We start from the raw sequence: 19,699 nt of genomic DNA, 5'->3' as shown, positions 1-19,699 counted from the left end.
TTTTATTGGCCTACACCAGGCTTATAGCTCTAAGGAAGAATCTAGAACCTCTGTTTCCCCTTCCTGGTATTGGAAGGGCTGCTGTTCAACTCATGGTGATCCTGCCTTGTCTGGTGCCTGACTCTGATCCAGAGACATAGGCCCCCTGCTGGTCATGTCTGTGCTACATGATCCTCTACCCTGGGCCACACTGATTGGTCCAGAGAGGGCACCTGACCCAAATCAGGCCAATCCAAGTCTTCCCTGGGATTTTTCAACTTGAAGCTTGGAGAGTCAGTCTCTCTGGTGTTGGGAAGCACAAGATATGAAATTTGGGAGCTGTTGAGAGCCAAGTTCCTCAGGGATCTGAGGACAGTGCCAGAGAGAAGCAGAGAGCAGACGCAGAGAGAGAGAGAGAGCAGCTGTGGTTTCAGATGTTTCTGGAGGAGAGTAACTCACTCTCCTTTTCACCATTTGGTCAACTGCATGGCTTTCCCTGGTATATCCTTCCAACCAAGTTTCCTATTTGTCTGAGCCAGTAGGAGTATGAAACCATCACTTGTAACCAAAAGAGGTCTAACCAAATTAGTTGGCAAAAAGGGAGGTGACTGCAAGAGGAGCTGTATGAACATGTCTGTGTATATTAGAGAATTGCACACACCATGCAAGCGTACAAACAGGGCAGCAAGAGCCTCATTCGGCTAGACAGACACAGTGGTATGCCCAGTTTGTGTATGTAGCTCAAGAAACTGCTTATTTTCTGTTTCTGTCTCTCCTGTGTGTTTGCTTTTCTTTGCCTACAATGATGTGGTGGCTTGCGTCTCACCCTGGATGTTTATAGTTACATGTCTGCTCATGCACACAGCACCCACAGCCATTCTCCTGCCTCTCCACCCTGGTTTCCTACCCCACACCCCCCCAGGCAAAGGAAGGGGACAAAGCTTGACTGTTAAGACCATCAGAGGAAGCCAACAAAAGCCGGTGTCTGCTTGCAATATCCAAAACTGAGCCAAGCCCAACTAGACAGGGGAGGTTTCCTCATTTGTCCCTCTGCTCTGACCTACTGCTGACCCTGAGAGCTCTGACAGGGGTTCTTCAGATGAGTGAGGACATGAGAGAGGCCAGCCCACCAGAGACTCAGGCTACTACAGGTGAAACTGGGTACCAACTGAACTCAGACCAACTTACCTGCAGGTCAAAGAACTTGCTGTACCTCCGGTAGATGGTCTGGGATGTGGAGTCGGACCAGGTCACGTTGATGATGTATACCTGTGGAGAAAAGGTAAGAGCAAATGAGTGGGTGACTAAGGCTGAGTTTCAAGCTGTACCAGGCACCATTTAACATGACTGTGGATGCCCCATGGCCAGGACCATTCTTACGTCTGTCCCCATGACCCAGCAGTGTCACGTACCACTATACACATTTGTATGTAGATGCTACACACATTTATTTAAATATTCAGTAAACTGCTAAAGATGATTATCTTAGAAAATCAGAATTACAAGTGGTTTTAATCTCCTTTTCATTTATATGTATTTTATATAACAAACATAAACTAGGGTTCCACTAGTTCTCAAACTTTTAAGTGAATAAGATTCTATAAAAGGTCTTCCCAAATTGCAGATGCTGGGGCCCTACTCTCTGAAATTCTGCATAAGTAGATCTGGGGTTTCAGAACTCAAGCATCTACATTTTATTTCATTTTGTTTTATAAAGGCTTTTTCTTTAAGATTTTATTTATTTGAGAGACACAGAGAGAGTATGAACAGGAGGAGAGGGGCATTGCAGGGAGGGAGAAGCAGATTACCCACTGAGCAATGAGCCCAACATGGGGCCAAATTCAGGACCCCAAGATCATGACCTGAGCTGAAGACAGACTAAGCCACCCGCATGCCTTTTAAAGGCTTTATTTAGCAGTTTTAGGTTCACAGCAAAATTGAACAGAAAGTACAGAGTTCCCATACACCCACTGCCCTCTCCCACTGCTTAAGTGGTACATTTATTAAAATTGGGCATCTATACTTTTAACAAATCACTTCTGCTATAGTTGATCCTCAGAACCCACTCTGTCAAGCACTTCAGATGACCATAAGCATTTCAGAGATGTGCAATTCATCCCAGTATTCTTACGTCTTAGCTCAGAGCCAGGCACAGAATGGATTGGGCGCTCAGAAAACATTTTGCTGCACTGAACAATCAAACTGACCCTCTGGATGAGAGGTGGATTTGCAGGACAGATGTTAGTGCATGTAACATTTGTAAACTTGTCTGAAATGAAGGTATTTCCAGGACCCCATTCCTTTTTTTTTTTTTTTAATTTTTATTTATTTAGTCATGAGAGACACAGAGAGAGGCAGACATAGGCAGAGCAGAGGGAGAAGCAGGCTCCATGCAGGGAGCCCGATGCGGGACTCGATCCCGGGACCCCAGGATCACACCCTGAGCCAAAGGCAGGCACTCAACCACTGAGCCACCCAGGCGTCCTGTCCAGGACCCCATTCCTAATGTCACCTTCACTTGGTACTCAGGCTCTCCAAGGCTGGTGCCTCAACCCAATCCTGAAGGCTCTCTGGACCAGGAGATGGGCAGGCCTGTTGGATGGAGGAGAAAGTCCCCTGCCCCACAATCTGGCCTACTGTCCCTATCATTTCTGTCCCTTGTACCGGAACACACACCAAAGACACAGTGAGAGGGAGGGGTCCCCTCAATGCTCTCAGGGCTATTCTGCTGAACTTCCCCTCTGGTGCCTCCTGTGACCTCTCTGAGGTTAAGGGACAGCACTGAGACACAGTGAGACCCCTACCTCAAAGAGACTGAGTGGCTGTATCCACAATTATGATTCCTTTGCTAGGGTATCCATCAGAATCTCCTGGCAAAGGGCACCTGGGTGGATCAGTCAGGCGCCTGCTTTTGGCTTAGATCATGATCCCAGGGTCCTGGAATGGAATCCTGCATTGGGTTCTCTGCTCAGCAGGGTGTTAGTTTCTCCCTTTCCTTCTGTCCCTCTCCCTGGAGAGAGCTCCATCATGCTCTCTCTCTCTCAAATGAATAAATAAAATCTAAAAAAAAAGAAGAAAGAAAGAAAGAAAGAAAAGAAAAGAAAACAAAAACAAACAAAAAAAGAATCTCCTGGCAAGCTTCATAAAAACTCAGATTCCAGGCACCTGTCTAGTAATTCTGATTCAGTAGATCTGTGGGGACTCCACCAGTGAGAACAAAGTGTCCAGTGAAGCCAGGGGTCTCAGCCCCTGTGAGAAGGAAGGAATGCTAGCAAAGAGGAGGAGTATTTAGATCCCTTGGCATCAGGGTAGCTGAATTCTCCAGATACCTGGAGCAGGGCTGTCTTAGTCTGTTCAGGCTGCTGTAACAAAATACCATCAGCTTAACCAACAGACATTTATTTCTCACAGTGATGGAGGCTGCAAGTCCAAGATCAAGATTTCTGGTGAGAGCCTATTTCTGACTCGCAGATGATCACCCTGTTGCTGTATTCTTATGTGATGCAGAGAAGGGGCTCTAGTCTCCTCCTCTTCTTCTAAGGGCACTCATCCCACTACTGGGGCTCCATCTTCATGGCTTCATCTAAACCTAGTCACCTCCCAAAGGCCCTACCTCAAATATCATGCTAGGGATTAGGGCTCCAATATATGAATTTGGGGGGGAACACAGTCCACAGCAAGGGTTTTGTACATAGGGATACAGGGCTTTATGTCTGGCTACTCAGTTAACCTCTAAGCAAATGAGCTCTGAATCTTCAATCCCCTCTCCCCTACCCGAGCCCCATCACAGAGGTCACCTCGCTCTGGGCAATGTTCATTCTGAATAGAAACCAAGGAGAGGGCCATAAAACAAAGCAAACAGTGAGGGTTGCCACCCTGACATGAGGTACTGATGACATGTTTTATGTGATCCTGATAAGAAAGAACACAAAGCGAAAGGCTATCCCTATGTTCACAAACTCAAAATAAACTACTATTATAATAGATAGGGATATAAACATATATCTCATACGATAAAAGGTAGAAATCATTTAGATAATGGCCACTTCGTGCCAGCACAGTGTAAAGCACTCATAGCATTAACTCATTTAATCTGTGATGTAGCTGCCATTATTATCTCCATTCTATACAGGAGAAAGCTGAGGTTCAGAGAAGCTAAATAACTTGCCTAAGGTCACACAGCTAGTAAAATATAGAGCAAAGGACTTGAACCCAGGTCCAGCTGAGCCCAAACACCATGCTCTTCATCACACTGGACTAGCTTCCTATATGTAAATTTCAGAGTGTGGATATTTAAATCAAAATACTTAATCAGGACTGAAAGACATCCTTTTTAAAAAATATATTTTATTTATTTATTCATTAGAGACACAGAGAGTGAGGCAGAAACATAGGCAAGAGGGAGAAGCAGGCTCCTTGTGGAGAGCCTGATGTGGAACTCGATCCCAGGACCCCAGGATCACACCCTGAGCTGAAGGCAGACGCTCAACCACTGAGCCACCCAGGTGCCCCTTTCTTTTTTTTTTTTTAAATTTTTTTTTTAATTTTTATTTATGATAGTCACAGAGAGAGAGAGGCAGAGACACAGGTAGAGGGAGAAGCAGGCTCCATGCACCGGGAGCCCGACGTGGGATTCGATCCCCGGTCTCCAGGATCGCGCCCTGGGCCAAAGGCAGGCGCCAAACCGCTGCGCCACCCAGGGATCCCCAGGTGCCCCTTTTAACAAATCTTTGGGTGGCCTAAAAGTCTGTTGTACCCCTTGCATAGGGGATGAGCCTAGAGGAACATGGGGGAGTCACATCAATTTTGAGAGCAAGAAGAGACAGAACTTAGGGCCCAGACAGAAGTCAGTGGTCAGGAATGCTACAAAACCAGACAAATGCAGAGGGAACCCTCACACACAAGTGGCTTCATTGACTGTGGCCAGATGCTCTGGCGTTTTCACTGGGGTTATGACCTACCCCATCCCTCTGCTGACTCCTGGATCCTTGACCCCCAAATCCTGCCAGCTACATCTACCCTTCTCACAGGTCCCGGGAAGGGAGCAGATGCTATACATGGCCAGGTGCTACCTTCCTGACCTCTGCCTGGGCAGACACACTATAAGGAGGTCCCAAATGGCAGTGCCCTCCCAGGAGAGAGCCTGCAGGCCATTAGACAGCAGCCTTTCTCCCTGGCCAACCAAGCAGGGCCTGGAGTAAGGGCTTAACTGGGGCTTACCATGACCCATGCTTCATCCTCTTCAGTAATTAGGGGCTTCCCTTTACCTCCCAGGGAGAATTAATTATAGACTCCCAGCCTCTGGCAGCTGGGAGGCCTCTCCTGCAGAAGAGGAAACTCAGACCCAGGATGGTGATTTGCTAAGGAAGAAGTACATGCTCTAGAGTCAGTCACACCTAGGTTTCACTCTCAGGGCCATCCCTATTGGCTGTGAGACCTTGGCCCAGACTCTCAGACCCTCAGGCTCCTCTTCTATTCGATGGGCACAAGTTTTGGGGCTGCCGGGCCTGCCCCACTATGCTGGCTACCATGGCAAGTGTGCTCACCCTGTTAGTGTCAGAGCTGAGACAGGAGCCCGGATCTTAAAATTCCCAGCCTAGGGCTACCCAGTGCACCACCAGAGCACCCCTCCCCTCTGTACCACCACCACCTCCCCGCCCCCGTCACCCTCCAAATAGTCTTTTCCCTTCCTAGATAACTATCACTTTGTCTAAACCTTGATCTGAACCCACACCAAAGCTTCTGGAGAAAAGCCAGAGGGCAGGGCTGCAGAAGTTGTCCCTGTGATCCTTGCTGGCCATAGCCACCAGGCTGAAATACACCGTGCTTCCCCTTAAAACACATTTCTTTCCTTTTTGGGTGAACGATTACTCTTGCTAACGTCTTGTACCCCACTTCCCACCTCATGAGCAAGCATGAGGCAACTCAGGTGCAGCGGTGTGGAAATGAACCCCATCCCGGGTTCTCCCAGACCTTTAGGATTTACCAGAGGCCCCCCAGCCTCCCTCCTGGACAAACGGTCTAAATCTTGAATTGAGGAAATGATCGGGATGCCTGGGTGGCTCAGCGATTGAGCATCTGCCTTTGGCTCAGGGCATGATCCTGACATTACGGGATCAAGTCCTGCATCAGGCTCTTGCAGGTAGCCTGCCTGCTTCTCCCTCTGCCTCTCTCTCTATGTCTCTCATGAATAAATAAATAAATCTTAAAAAAAAAAAAAAAAAGAATTGAGGAAATGATCAGAGACCTCCCGGAAACAGAAGCCCAGAAATCTGAGGACAGTCTCCAGACCCCTTTCTTTCATCTGGGCAGCTTCTTTCAAGGGCTTGTCTGCTTTCCTCCAAACATTAAACATCCTAGATTATCATTCCAGATGAGTATGGATATGCAAAATTCCAGCCCAACCCATCCCTCCCCCTTGGCCCATCTGCCTTCCCACAATGAGCTCCTCAAGCCTCTCGGAGCTGGCCCTGTCAGCATTGGAAACCCTAGCAATAAACCCCCCAAGAAAGAGCAGGTGGAGGGGAAGGGGACAGGGCAGAGGTCATCTGAGAAAGCCAGCTCTGTTTACTGGGACTGCGTGAGGGGCCCAGATAAATTCTCCTCTAGCTGCAGGAGCAGCCAAGATAACATTACCCTGCAGCTGGTTCTCAAGAAAGGTTTGCAATTAAACATCCTGCTGCCCCACACTTTACTTGGGGTTATGTTTCCTGGGTGGCGTTTTCCTTACTTCTGGATTTTAAAAACCCATGGATTCTATCTCCCCCATTTCTGGCCATTTCAGACAGATGGCAGGCATCTAGGAGGCCTCCCTGCTGACCAGCAACTGCGTCCAGCTTCTCTCAGAGAGGCAGCTCCACAGTCTCACATCCACCTGCCCTGCTTACCCTCTACAGATCAGGGTCTCCACCACAGATACAACTGCGGAAACTCTCAGGAGACACCCAGCATGATGCCTTGGTCCCACCAGCCCACTCACTCTGGGCCACCTTCCATCCACTCAGCTCACCAGGCCCAGAAATGTTTGAGGCTTCCAACACTTCCACAGCTTCCAAGTCTTGCTCCTTTCAACAAGAAAACAGCCATGATGCAAATAAGACTCACAGCTTAACTCCAGAGCACTGAGAATGAAGCCCAGCCTGGTTCCCATGGAGGGACATCCAGGATCAGACCGGGGCTGTGACCAATGAACAACCCAAAGATACGGTGCAACCATTCTTAGAAGTCCTAGGACCTATCCCACGTTTAATTGGAGAGTGCCAATAAATACCTATTGCTCCTGTGCTAACAAAAAGTACGGTTAGAGGCAAGGAGTTAGGAACTGTGGAAGAAACCCTATATCTTTGTGGCACTGTGGCTCAGTTTACTAAGGAAGGTCTTATTTTCTCTGGACCTCTGCCAGCTTCCCTGGCCCCAAGCCAAATGGAAACTCAATGACAGTCTTCCTTCACCTGCTCACACCATAGTGCATCAGGTGGCTGGGACTAGGACCATTGCATACAGTTGCACAAGTTGTTCATAGTTGCACAAGACTGCTCAGCCAAGGGGCAAGTAGGAGCTGAAATCCAACCTATACCCTGCACCGCCAACTGTACACTTGGCTGGAAATTGCAGGCACACAGAGAAAGGGGTGCTTTACTCTAATGCATACACAGTGGTTCTGGCCAGAACACAGCACCCTGTTTCCCTGGGTGGGCTGTCACTGTTTTTTAGAGTCCTGAGATCACAATACCTCCTCAGGACTCAGCTCTTCAACTCCCCGCAAATCTTCTAGATGGCTTAACATTTGAGAACAAATACTAAAGGATTTGGCCCCAGAAGTCTGAATGAACACAGCCAGTAAAGGGGAGTTTACATCTGGGGACATGATTGTTGCTCTGGCTTCTGGCCAGAGCAGTTTATCATGCCAAGTTCTCCAAGAAGATGACGCCAGCCCTCCTAAGTACCAGTCAGCTCTAACCCTCAGTTCAAGGGTCCCATGTACTATTCCCTACTCCAGGGAGAGGAGCCAAACATCAGTTGCAAACTAGGCCAGACTAATCCTTGAGGTCCAAACTACCTGGTAAGGTAGAGGACCCCCAGGGCTGTTGCCCCTAGTGTAAGCAGCTATACCAAATGTTGGGCCAATGCCCCCATCCTCCCTGCAGGGGGCCCACTGAGTCCCACAGGAAGCAGTGAAGGCCATGGTGTCAATGACTCCTCTTGACTGTACCCAGACAGAAAGCCCCAGAATCCAGCATCTGACCTGGGTCCACTAGCCTAGCAAGTCTGTGTCCATCTCTTGCAGCGCCCATAGTCTGTTTCCTACAATTAGCTAGTTATTATATCTGCCTTGATTTGCTAATTGTTGACTCAAAACAACCCAGCATAGGGTTGTTCCTGTCTAATGCTGTGTCCCTGACTATTCCACACGGCTGAGTATGTCCCTCCCAGCTGCAAGGGCAGTAAACGTCTTCACTAGCAGCCCTGGAGTTCCTCAGACCTGCCAGTTTTTAGGACATACCGAAATGATGCCTAACTGACAGATCTACTGAGTGAAAATTCATGGGGCTGGAAGCACCAAAGAGGCCACTGGCAGCAACACCTGGGGACTATCCCCCCGCCCCCAGAAGCAAATCCTTTGTGTCTGAGGGTAGACTACAAATACAGCTGGCTCAGTGCAAGGCCCTTTGCCAACCTAAAACCCCACCAGCAAGATCAACGTTAATAGCCTGTGGCTACCTGACTAAAGTTTCTGCTTACTCTCAGGGTTCGGCCCTATTAAAACTCCAAACCCTCCTCTAGAGTGAGTGCTTGTTCTTGGGGTGGGGAAGATAGTGATGCTGCAGATTTGGGGAACAACCACTACCTAGAAGCCTGGATGTGGAGGGTGCCTCCCCCACCCCAGCATGCACGTGTACGCACTGGCCACAGGGCTAATGGCCAGTCCTCAGATCAACCTACTCCAGGCTCCCTCTGGACCTCGTGGTTATGTGCCAGTCACAGTAAATGCAGCTGAAGCGGCCCCAGGAAGGATCTGCGAGGGACAGGGCGCGTGCTGCAGCATGCTTCTCCCAGAACTACCTGTCCCCCAGCCACCGAAACATAGCCACTGCTACCATGGCCAGTCTGCACCACATGGCCCTCATCTGGGATGAAGGGCTTTTTAAAGGGATTTGGAGAGGGGACAGTCAGCGGGCTCCTGTACCTTATCAAACACCTTCGAGAGTATTTAGTGGGTACCCATCACACTCAGTGTGGGTGCCTGCTATTGTCTGCATGGATCATGGTTGGGCCTTGATTACTAATTTAAGGAGGAAAAGGCCTCCATATTATTTGTATCTACACTTACTGGTGGAGATAAGAAGAGTCACCTCACCTTTGGGCTGTTGTGAGGATTCATCGAGCTAACCCTCTATCTCCCCATTAGAAGGGAAGCTCCCTGAAGGCAGATTATGGCATCCTAATTCTCAGCATGACACTTTACGCCTAAGAGATATTCATTTAATGTCCCTTAAGTAAGTGAAGGAACGAAACAACCAACAAATGTTGAGTGAATGCCCACCTAGTACCCAGTTTTGTGCCAAACTAAAGATGAGGCAATGACCCAACCTCCAGGCCCTTATAGCTCAATCTGACAAAATCAAGTAGGGAAACAGTGCAAGATAGAGTCATGGGGTGCCAAAAAGTAAGGCTCAGAAAGGACCAAGGGCAGTGTTGGCAAGACGGTTTTGGAAACATTTGATGAGTTTAAATTTTAGCTCTAACATTTCTCTGCTGTGTGGGCTTGGGCAAGTGTCTTAGCTTCTCTTAGTCACAGTTTCCTTAGCTGCAAAGTGTGGTTTATAGTGAGAGCTTCTCATTAAATGTGATGATGGACATGGGACACTCAACACAGGACCTGGCACACGGCAAGCACCCAATGAACATTAGCTATTCAGATACCCAGGAATAGAGATGGCGTCAACCAACTTCTTTCCCTTTGCTATGAGACATGAACCATGACACCAGGAGCTGGAGTAGAAGGAGAATGGGAAGTAGGAAACAGGGACACTGATGGATGAGGACGTACACATGTGCACATGTGCGTGCACACACCCGCACACACCCCCACATGTGCACACCAGTAGCAGAACCAGCACTGGCCTAGGAAAGCAGAAGCACAAACATTAAGTGCTGTCTGGAGCCAGGACAACAATGGCTGTCCTCAGGAGCAGCCCACTGAAAGACTGGGCGAGCTGTGGCAGGCCCGTCTGGGTCGGAGGCTTTTTTTCTTCTTTATTTCTTGTTTCCTGGAGGGGAAATGAGTGTCTAAAGTAGGAGCTCCCAGGATTTACAAACCCTACATGGACCAGACCTTAAAAGAAGGTTCAGCTGTCAAAGCTATGTGTATATAATCCCCAGAACTAGAAGAGAAACAGCAAAGAGAGTCTGTTCTTAGACACCTTTTTCTTATATGCACACACTATCGATTTCATGAGTAAGAACAGTAATAGCCAGGCCCACTTCATGGAGCACTTACTGCATTCCAGGCTTTGCTAAGCACTTTATTCAGATCATCTCATTTAATCCTTGTTATTATCTCTAGTCAATGAAGACACCTAGAGAGGTAACAGATCTACCTAGGTCATACTGGTGGTGGCAGGTCATGGAGCTTGGCCTAGAACATGGCATTGACTATACAGCCTGACCACCTCATTCTCTTAATAACTACACCAGACTACCCAGAACAAGGCAGAGTCCCTGCCACAAAGGTCTGCCCTCATGCTTCAATCTGCTGCTCTGTCAAAGGGTTGCTTCATGGGTGGGTGATCTATCAGTCCTGAAGTCACTCGCGTGGCAGACAGGTAAGGAGGGCTGCATGGGGACCAGCACTCTATTTTACATGATCTGAGTTCATCAGATCGGCTCCATGAAAAGTCGTTACTCACTCTGAGCCTTACTTCCCATCCATAAAATAAGGGTGCTAATAACTGCCTCACTGTGAGGATTAATGAGAACACAAAAGCCATCACCAGTGCCTGGGATACTGTAGCTGCTCAATAACTGTGACCTCCATTTCTCATCTCCACCCCTGCTCCCCATTGCCCTCAAAGGCAATGGCCTTTTGCACTTAGAATTTTAGCTTCTCCCCTAGAAGTTTCTGGAGGCACCATTTAGCCCTGAGTCTTGAAAGAAACCCACCTTGGGTTTCTAGAGCTCTGGACGTGGTCCCCACTCCATGCTTTTCAGAGTTCCTGAAGGCACATGGTTGAACCTTTGTACCTTTGTCCCTCAACTGTGCCACCACCCTCTGGTTCCAAGCCAGCTTATCAGAGCAGACAGGTCTGACCACCTTGCACCAGCAGGTGCTCCAATGGAAAGGCAGCAATGGACAGTGGACATCTTGGCTAATGCCCAGGAGCCCAGAGAGGGTGGCAGTGTGCCCAGATCAGGGGAAGGAGGTTTACCCTATTATGAAAATCAAGAAAAATTCTAGATGCATTTTGACTTTCAGGAGCTAGAGTCCTGGAAACCTTAAACAAATGTATCCTGTCCTGAACTATAAAAGAGGGTCACACTCCTGAGCTTCCACGGGGCTTAGACATAGCCCAATGGGTCTAGGAAAGGGTTAGAAATGAGGATTCTCACTCCACACAGTCTCAAATCAATGACTGACCTGGGCCAGCTGACCTGGACACACACATCCTGTGAACGTGCCCCACTCCCTCGTCACACCCTAGAGAGCAAGACAAAGGTTAACACACACAGCTTGGCTTCCTCTTCCTGGGAAACAGAGCAGCCAGGCAAGGCCAGAGGCCAGCGGCCTCCTCCACACACAGCATGCAGGGGAAATGACCCCAGCGTTTCCTCCCCACCATCTGACACACTCACACCTTCCTCTCTGCTGTGCTCAGCAAAGCTCCATTTTTGACACAGGGCAAATAGCTGTCATTAGGAATTTTGTTGCAGGGGACAGACTGGAACAGTTTTGGAAAGCATTTCGGCAATCTCTATCTTAAACTCATATTGCCTTTGACTTAGCGATTTCACCTCTAAGAATTTATCCGCACAAGTGTGTGTATGTGTAGGTGTGCATATGCATGTGTGTGTTGTATGTGTTTATGTATATAAAGCTGTCTATGCCAGCACTTTTTGTAAAATTAAGGGAAAAAGTAAGGAATACTGAATGTCTAGCGATTAAGAAAAATAGTCAAATAAACTCTGATTCATACACCTGTTAAAAAGAAGGTGGCTCTTTCTGTGTCATTTTGGTAAAATGTCCATAGTACACTGAGAAAAGAAAAAAAAAACAGATTACGAAACAGAATGTATACAATGTAATCAGATTTATTTGGGGAGACGTGTGTTATGGGGGGTTTGTATGTGTGAATATGCATGAATATTTGGAAAGTCTGGAAGGAAATGCAGCAAATTGATAAGTAGTTATTTGGGTTAAGAGAAGGAGAAACAGAATAATTTCACTTTACACTTCATACATTTCTTTTTTACTTCTTTTGGACTTGTACAGCTTTCATAATTTAAAGCAAAATTTCCATCTTATAAAATAATTGTGTCCTCTTAGCTAATGTCATCTCCTAAATATTCTGCTAAAATCCAATGTTTGCTCATTCTTGGGGAGTTTTAGGGGATTTCAAGTTCAATGTTGAGTCCTTGAAACCAAGGTCTGCAACTCTGCAAAAACATACAATCACCTGGAGTGCTTTAAAAACACTGCCACTCTACGCCTCACCCTCCCCACCCCCACCACCACACACACACTATTTAAATCAGAATCTTGAAAGATGGGGTGGCACTGGTAATTTTCAGAGCTCCCTGGGTGAGTCTACTGGTTGTTACAGGTTGCGAACCACTAAGGTGAAATAATACTAAAAACAGCACTGAACTAGCTGAAAAAAAATACTCATTACAGAAAGCAATATGATAGTATAATTTGTACTATTAACAGTCAGCTCTGCCTTCAAGAGGGCTAGTGAGAAAGCATGTATTCGGTGATTTTTCTGAAAGTTCCGTCTCCAATTTTGGAATTCACCAGCTCAAATGGGAAAAAGAAAACAAGGGACTCATTTGTTCTGAGCTATGGCTACGTTTCGCTTTCTTTGGCAGCCTGTGACCATCCTCACCTCCCCGGAACCTACATCAGTGAGTGAGGGGTCAGAATCCAGCCCTGTTTGGCTCCAGGAGGAACAGCTGAAAGAATTAGAGGTGCTGAACCCAGAAAAGGCATGCAAGAGACACACGACAGCTGGTTTCATATATTTAAAGGCCCACGAATATGGGAGGTTCAACTTCAGTTGCACCCCAAGGCAGATGGTGGACCATGAGTGTTTATAGGAAAGCAGGTCTTTGCCCAATGTCCAGAGGATTCTTCCAGCCAGAGTGGCCAAAGAAGGAAGGAACTATCTCGTGAAGTAATGGGATGGTCAGGGCAGGAGATGAGTGACCTCCTCTCAGCTCTCCAACTTCCAACTCTCTGAGGCCAGAAACACAAAGGTTTAGCAAAATCCACTAGGAAAGTAGCTCCTTTAACAGAAAGTTTCCCGCTCTCAACAAATACAGCTTGAGCACCAGCTGAGTGCCAGGCTCTGGCACTGGACATACGGGCAGTGAGCCAGACAGTCTATCCTCATGGAGTTTGTATGGGGAGCATCAGGCACACATATGATCATTTCTGATGGTCCGATAAAATGGAGTGCAGTAACAGAAACCGATGACAGGGGAGGTGGCTCCTTTAAATACATGGTCAGGGAAGGCCTCTGTTAGGAGCGGATATGTGAGTTGAGACCTATATCCAAAGAGGAAAGCTCACCAAATAGGAAGGTGGGTGGGAACCTCAAGTCTGACTCAATTCAAAACTGGAAGGGAACCCACCCTCATATCATATACAAAAGTTAACTCAAAATGAATCAAATACTTCCATGTGAGTGATGAAACCAAAAAAAAATCTTAGGAGAAAATATAGGTACAAATCCTCATGACCTTGGACTAGCCAATGGTTTCTAAAACATGACACCAAAACCAGCAATCAAATAAACTGGACTACATCAAGATCAAAAACTTTTATGCTGGGATCCCTGGGTGGCGCAGCGGTTTGGCGCCTGCCTTTGGCCCAGGGCGCGATCCTGGAGACCCGGGATCGAATCCCACGTCAGGCTCCCGGTGCATGGAGCCTGCTTCTCCCTCTGCCTGTGTCTCTGCCTCTCTCTCTCTCTCTCTGTGTGTGTGACTATCATAAATAAATTAAAAAAAAAATTTATAAAAAAAAAAAAAAAAACTTTTATGCTTCACAGTATATCAGCAAGAAAGTGAAAAGACAATTGAGAGAATGGGAGAGAATATTTGCAAACCATATATATGATAAGCAACTTGTATCTAGAACATACAAAGAACTCTTACCATTCAATAATAAGATAATTAGATAAGATAATAATATTCAATAATAAGATAATCTTATTCAATAATAAGATAATCCACCTTAAAAATGGGCAAAGGATCTCAATAGACTTTTCTCCAAACAAGATATGTGAATGGCCAAGATCTTATTCAATAATAAGATAATCCACCTTAAAAATGGGCAAAGGATCTCAATAGACTTTTCTCCAAACAAGATATGCGAATGGCCAATATGTATAAGAAGAGATGCTCAAATGTGTTAGCCATCAGGAAAATGCAAATAAAAACCATGGTGAAGGGGCAGCCCGGGTGGCTCAGTGGTTTAGCACCGCCTTCAGCCCAGGGTGTGATCCTGGAGACCCAGGATCGAGTCCCATGTCGGGCTCCCTGCATGGAGCCTGCTTCTCCCTCTACCTGTGTCTCTGCCTTTCTCTCTCTCTCTCTCTCTCTCTCTCTCTCTGTCTCTCATGAATAAATAAATAAATAAAATCTTAAAAAAAAAACCCATGGTGAAATATCAATTCACATCTACTTAGGATGGCCATAATCAAAAACAGAGAGAATAATAAGTATTGGCAAAGATGTAGAGAAATTTTAACACACCACATAGAGTCACCATATGACCCAACGATTCTATTCCAAGACATCTGTCCAGGGGAAATGAAAACTCATGTCCACATAAAAACTTGTATGCAAATGTTGACAGTGGCATTGTACTATAAAATATTATATAATAACCAAAAAGTGAAAACAACCTAATGTTCACCAACTGATGAATAGATAAATAAAATGATGTGTGATGGGGTTCCTGGGTAGCTCAGTTGGCTGAGCATCTGACTTGTGATTTCAGCTCAGGTCATGACCTTGGGGTCGTGAGAGCATGTCCCACCCACATCAGGCTCTGTGCTTGGCAGGGTATCTGCTTGAGGTTCTCTCTCTGCCCCTCCTCCTGCTTTCCCTCCCTCTCTCTAAAATGAATCTTTTTAAAATATGATATGTTACAGCCATACAATGGAACATTATTCAGTTATAAAAAGGAATGAATCACTGATACATACTAAAACATGGATGGACCTTGAAAACATTATCTTAAATGAAAGAAGCAGACACAAATGGCCATTTTACATGGTCCCATTTATATGAGATGCCCAGAATAGGCAAATCTGGAGAGACGGTAATAGATGAGTGGTTGCCTAAGGCTCATGGGTGGTGACATTAGGGGAAATAAGAAGTGACTGCTAATGGGGTTACCCTCAAAAAGGAATGATCAAAATACTCTAAAATTGGCAGTGGTAATGGTTGCACATTATCTGTGAATATACTAGAAACTGTTGAACTGTTTGCTTTAAGTTGGTTAATTGTACAGTATATGAATTATATCTCAATAAAACTGTTTAATACTAGAAAGGAAAAGATGTCACTCTCAGTTAAGGGGGTTCTTGCCAGGCGGGCTCTATTTCTCCATCCTCTCAGCGTGTCTAATTCTTTCAAGGCCCAATCAGGACCCACTGCCTCCTAGAAGCCTCCCTGGGCTGCCTCAGTCCTGGTGTTCCCTCTGCCCCTGCATCTGTGACACAGCAAGCTTGTGTAGGTAGGGGTCATGTTATGCCCATTAATCTTGGAGAAGACTACTCCTGGGCCCCTGGGCCCCATGTTGCAGATCATCAACACTGGCACATAGTAGGTGTGCCTGGCTTAAAAGGCACCTGTTTTCCCAGGCCCAGTAAGAAGAAACCAGGTTCTCTTTTGCAGATGACTGGAAAAAAGTAATGCCAGAAACATCCTGCTCTCTTTGCCTAGAGAGTTCGCTGGCCCCGGCAGAGCCTGGCGTGCAGTAAGGCTTTCCCAATCAAGCAGCAAAACTGGGAACACCATCAGCTCCTGTTTGGCTTCCAGGATAGAGAAACTGCACTTAAAATCTTCTATCCTTGCTCTGATGTTGGAAGCATCCACAGGAAGTGATTGCAGAACTAGGTAAAATCTGTTCACCTTCTCTAGAAACCTATTTTTCTGTCTGTTCACAATCCTGACCCTGGTGTTTGGCCCAGCCTCCTTCTATCTGGTCCCACCCATCCCTTGCCCCCCACTCCAGGCCTATTAGCCTCTCTACCAAGGGTCTTTTCTTCCTCTTCCCAAATCCGGAGGGGCACACACAGCTCCAGCACCCACTTCAGCACCAAAGACCCACACTGCCAATTTGACGTGTACCCATTCCTCCAACTCATTCCCAGAACTGTCCTCAACGGAGTCATAAACCACTTGCAAGCAAGTATTTTATCCTGACTTTCCTCACTTTCCCTACAATATCTAAGGATACTGGGCACATGGTAGATCCTCAATAAAGACTTGTCACCGCCATGTGATAAAATTCAGTTCCATCCAGTAAAGAAGTATTGAGAGCTTACCATGTGCTGGGCCCTGCCCTGGACACTGGTGAGAAGTTTTACTGCACACAATCCTGGCCCCAGGGGAGCTCTCAGTCTGGTGCCAAGAGTGGTACTGGCGGATAATTTGCTGTAGAAGCTAGATGATGGAGAGATGCATACAAGATTGTGGAGGAATCCAGAGGAGGGGCACCAAGCTGAGCCAGCTTCCTGGAGGAGGTGGTGCTGGAGGTAAGGCAAAGGGTGAAAGATAATGATAAGGAAGGTAAGCCAAGTGACAAGGTGAGGGTGGCAGAGGTGGGAGGGTGCCGGAAGCAGAAGAAGGCATAGACAAGGGCTGGCAGGGAGCTGGGTGGAGAGCCAGGAGTAACTGGGGTGGCCAGAGCCCAAAGCACAAGGCAATGAGCACCAGGAGGTGAGCTGAGAGTCCCTGGCTCTGGGGCTTGAGGGCATGATGGAGGCAGGAGAGAGCAATAGAGAGGAAGGCAGAGATGCAGAGATCGCAGCCAAATGTTTCTCAGGTGGGGAACCTGGAGTGGTTTGGGATTGGAGATAGGGAAGAAGTGGTGTGGAGAGATCTAAGGACCCAAGGCAAAAGAGATGAGGAAGGAGGCTGGAAGGAGTGGGGAGGGGCATGGAGGGTAGGTCAGGCTGGTCATGAGAGAATGAGAGTATGGAAATGCACGGGGTCTGGTAAGCAGAGAGGGGACACCTGGAGACTGAGAAATCTCCAGACATCTCCGGGTGACCCCAGATGGACCACAGTCAGGATGCAGTGGGATGACTGAAAGAGATCTCAGGGTTGGGAATGGACCCCAGTTCCTGGCAGGGCATAGGATGCTTTGCTGCTCACTGTCGGGCAGTGCAAAGAGCAGCTGACCCTAGGGACATTTGGTGCAGATGAGGTGTAAGCAACATTTGGAAAAGGAGAGGGATGAAACACTAGAAGTCTGAGGCTTTGTTTTATGTTCAGTTCACTCTCCGGGTCCAGATCCTAAAGCAAACCTTATAAACCTCCCCTCCCTCCTCCAAACTTGGCTCAGAATCCAGAGCCATTTGAAATGAGGGAAGGGAGTACCAGGTCACGTCTTTGGGGCCCCCAACCCGCTCCTCCCGGCCCTTTCCTGCTGCGAGGCCAGAGGAGACCCTCTTCTCTGCCGTAGCCAACTCCAGAATGTCCTTCGCTCTCAGGTCCCCTGAGGGAGGAGGAGGAGGGCCCTGCCAGGCCGGCTGGAGAAGAGCCACGCACGGCACCCAGGGAAGCCTGCCAGAAGCTGCATCATCTGGCGCGGCTTCCCGCACTGATTCCCCATCTGGCCCAGGCTTGGAGGTGAGACGAGAAACACACAGCCGGCCTCCTCCCCCAGTGCCCCCCAAAGTCACGTCATCCAGGCATTCCCTGGGGGAGAGCGGCCCCCTCCCTCTGACCTCAGCCTGTTTCACTTGGCCAGAGCCCACCTCCAGGGAGCAGGCCCCCTCCCCACATCTTCACTCACACCCAGGTCCATGCAGGGAAAGGCGTGAGCTATAGATTCCAGCCCTCCCAGGCCGCACACCAGAGCCCCAAATCAGGCCCACCCCTCCTTAGCCCTGTCCTCTGAGATGCCAGCTGGGCTGCAGCGGCGGAGGGGGGAAAGTGGGGGAGGGAGGCTCAGCCAGACACTGCAGCCCCCATCTCCACCCTATGTGTGGGCTCTCCCTCCAGCTTCAACCAAGGAGTCAAGGGTGTACGGAAGAGACAGTGAAGTCCAACGTGTGGTGTCCAAGAGCTGCTGGTATGAAAAGCTAGCTTTGCCTCTTAGTTGGTGTGAGATTTTGCACAAATTATCTAATTTCTCTGAGCCTCCATTTCCCTGCCTATAAACGGAGGAAACTGCTTTGGACAGTCTGAGTGTGGATTAGATGGGAAAATGCATTCAAAGTGCTTAGCACATGCCTGGCCTGCAGCAAACAGCCAACATGTGGAAGCTCATTCTTTTACTCCTGGCTTGCCTGGGTTGGTGGTGCCAAAGGAGACAGCCCCACCTCCACAATTGCCATCGGCCGGCTCCAAGTTCAAGTGGTAAATCTATTATTATTATTATTTTATTACTGATTTCATCCTTCTTATTTATTTCTATACTTATTTATTCTGGGAAGTAAACAGCTAGGCTTTTCTGTTTATTATATCTACTAATCACAAAAGCAACTTCAGTGAATTTGTTATTTCAAAAATACTCTCTAATGGAGTGCTTCCCATTGCAGATGTCACCCCTAGTGGCCCAAGCCCCCTCCAAGAAATTCTGGGGTTCTCATACATCTGCACTCACACAAGGTTCTTCCCTGGCACCCTGCCATGCACCTCACTCCCCTAAATACAGAAGCAACAGGTCCAACCAACACCAAGCCATATGATCACATGCTCTCTGCTCTCCCAGATGCACTGTCCAGCATTGGGGTGAAGGTGAGAGCTGCACCATCACACCTGTTAACAGTGAGAACCCCAGGAAGCTCAGGGCAAACCCAGGACAGCTTCTTGGTGGGAGGTAAAGAGGCTCACTTCCAACTCACAACCCCAGAGGGAAACTGATGCCTCCAAGCCCCCTTAGAGACCATTCCACTACCTAAGGAACAATCCAGAGTAATGAGTTGAACCACCCAACAGAAAAATTTTAAATGGACCAAGAATGTAAATAGGCATTTGCCAAAAAAGAAATACAAATGGCCAATCCATCCATGAAAATACACTCAATCTCATGTGTCAATGAAAAAAAAAAAAAAAGAAATCGGAGCTACAAAGACATTATTTTTCTTTAGCTGAGTGGCAAAACATTCAAGTTCGGTAAGTCCTGGGGCTGATGAAGGTATGAGGAAACAGATATGTCTCATACACTGTGGGAGGGACGTGAATTCTTTCAGGAGGGCCTTTTGCCAACGTATATTAAAATGAGAAATGCAAACTCCTTGACCCACCAATTCCCCTG

At 47.5% G+C, this 19,699-nt stretch overlaps 1 protein-coding gene across 3 annotated transcripts in view; it reads right to left on the bottom strand.

Annotated features, from left to right (window-relative positions):
* SH3PXD2A (SH3 and PX domains 2A) overlaps positions 1-19,699 on the bottom strand; it is a 242,331-nt gene that overhangs the window by 186,797 nt on the left and 35,835 nt on the right. For all 3 annotated transcript variants that reach the window (XM_041746521.1, XM_041746519.1, XM_041746520.1), the window contains exon 2: positions 1,168-1,248. In XM_041746521.1, the coding sequence (XP_041602455.1) occupies positions 1,168-1,248 (81 nt within the window). The remainder of the gene's footprint in view (positions 1-1,167; positions 1,249-19,699) is intronic.

The sequence above is a fragment of the Vulpes lagopus genome, chromosome 2, assembly GCF_018345385.1.
Source record: "Vulpes lagopus strain Blue_001 chromosome 2, ASM1834538v1, whole genome shotgun sequence".
NCBI classification, from domain to species: domain Eukaryota; kingdom Metazoa; phylum Chordata; class Mammalia; order Carnivora; family Canidae; genus Vulpes; species Vulpes lagopus.
This window is presented reverse-complemented; position numbering and strand designations above follow the sequence as displayed.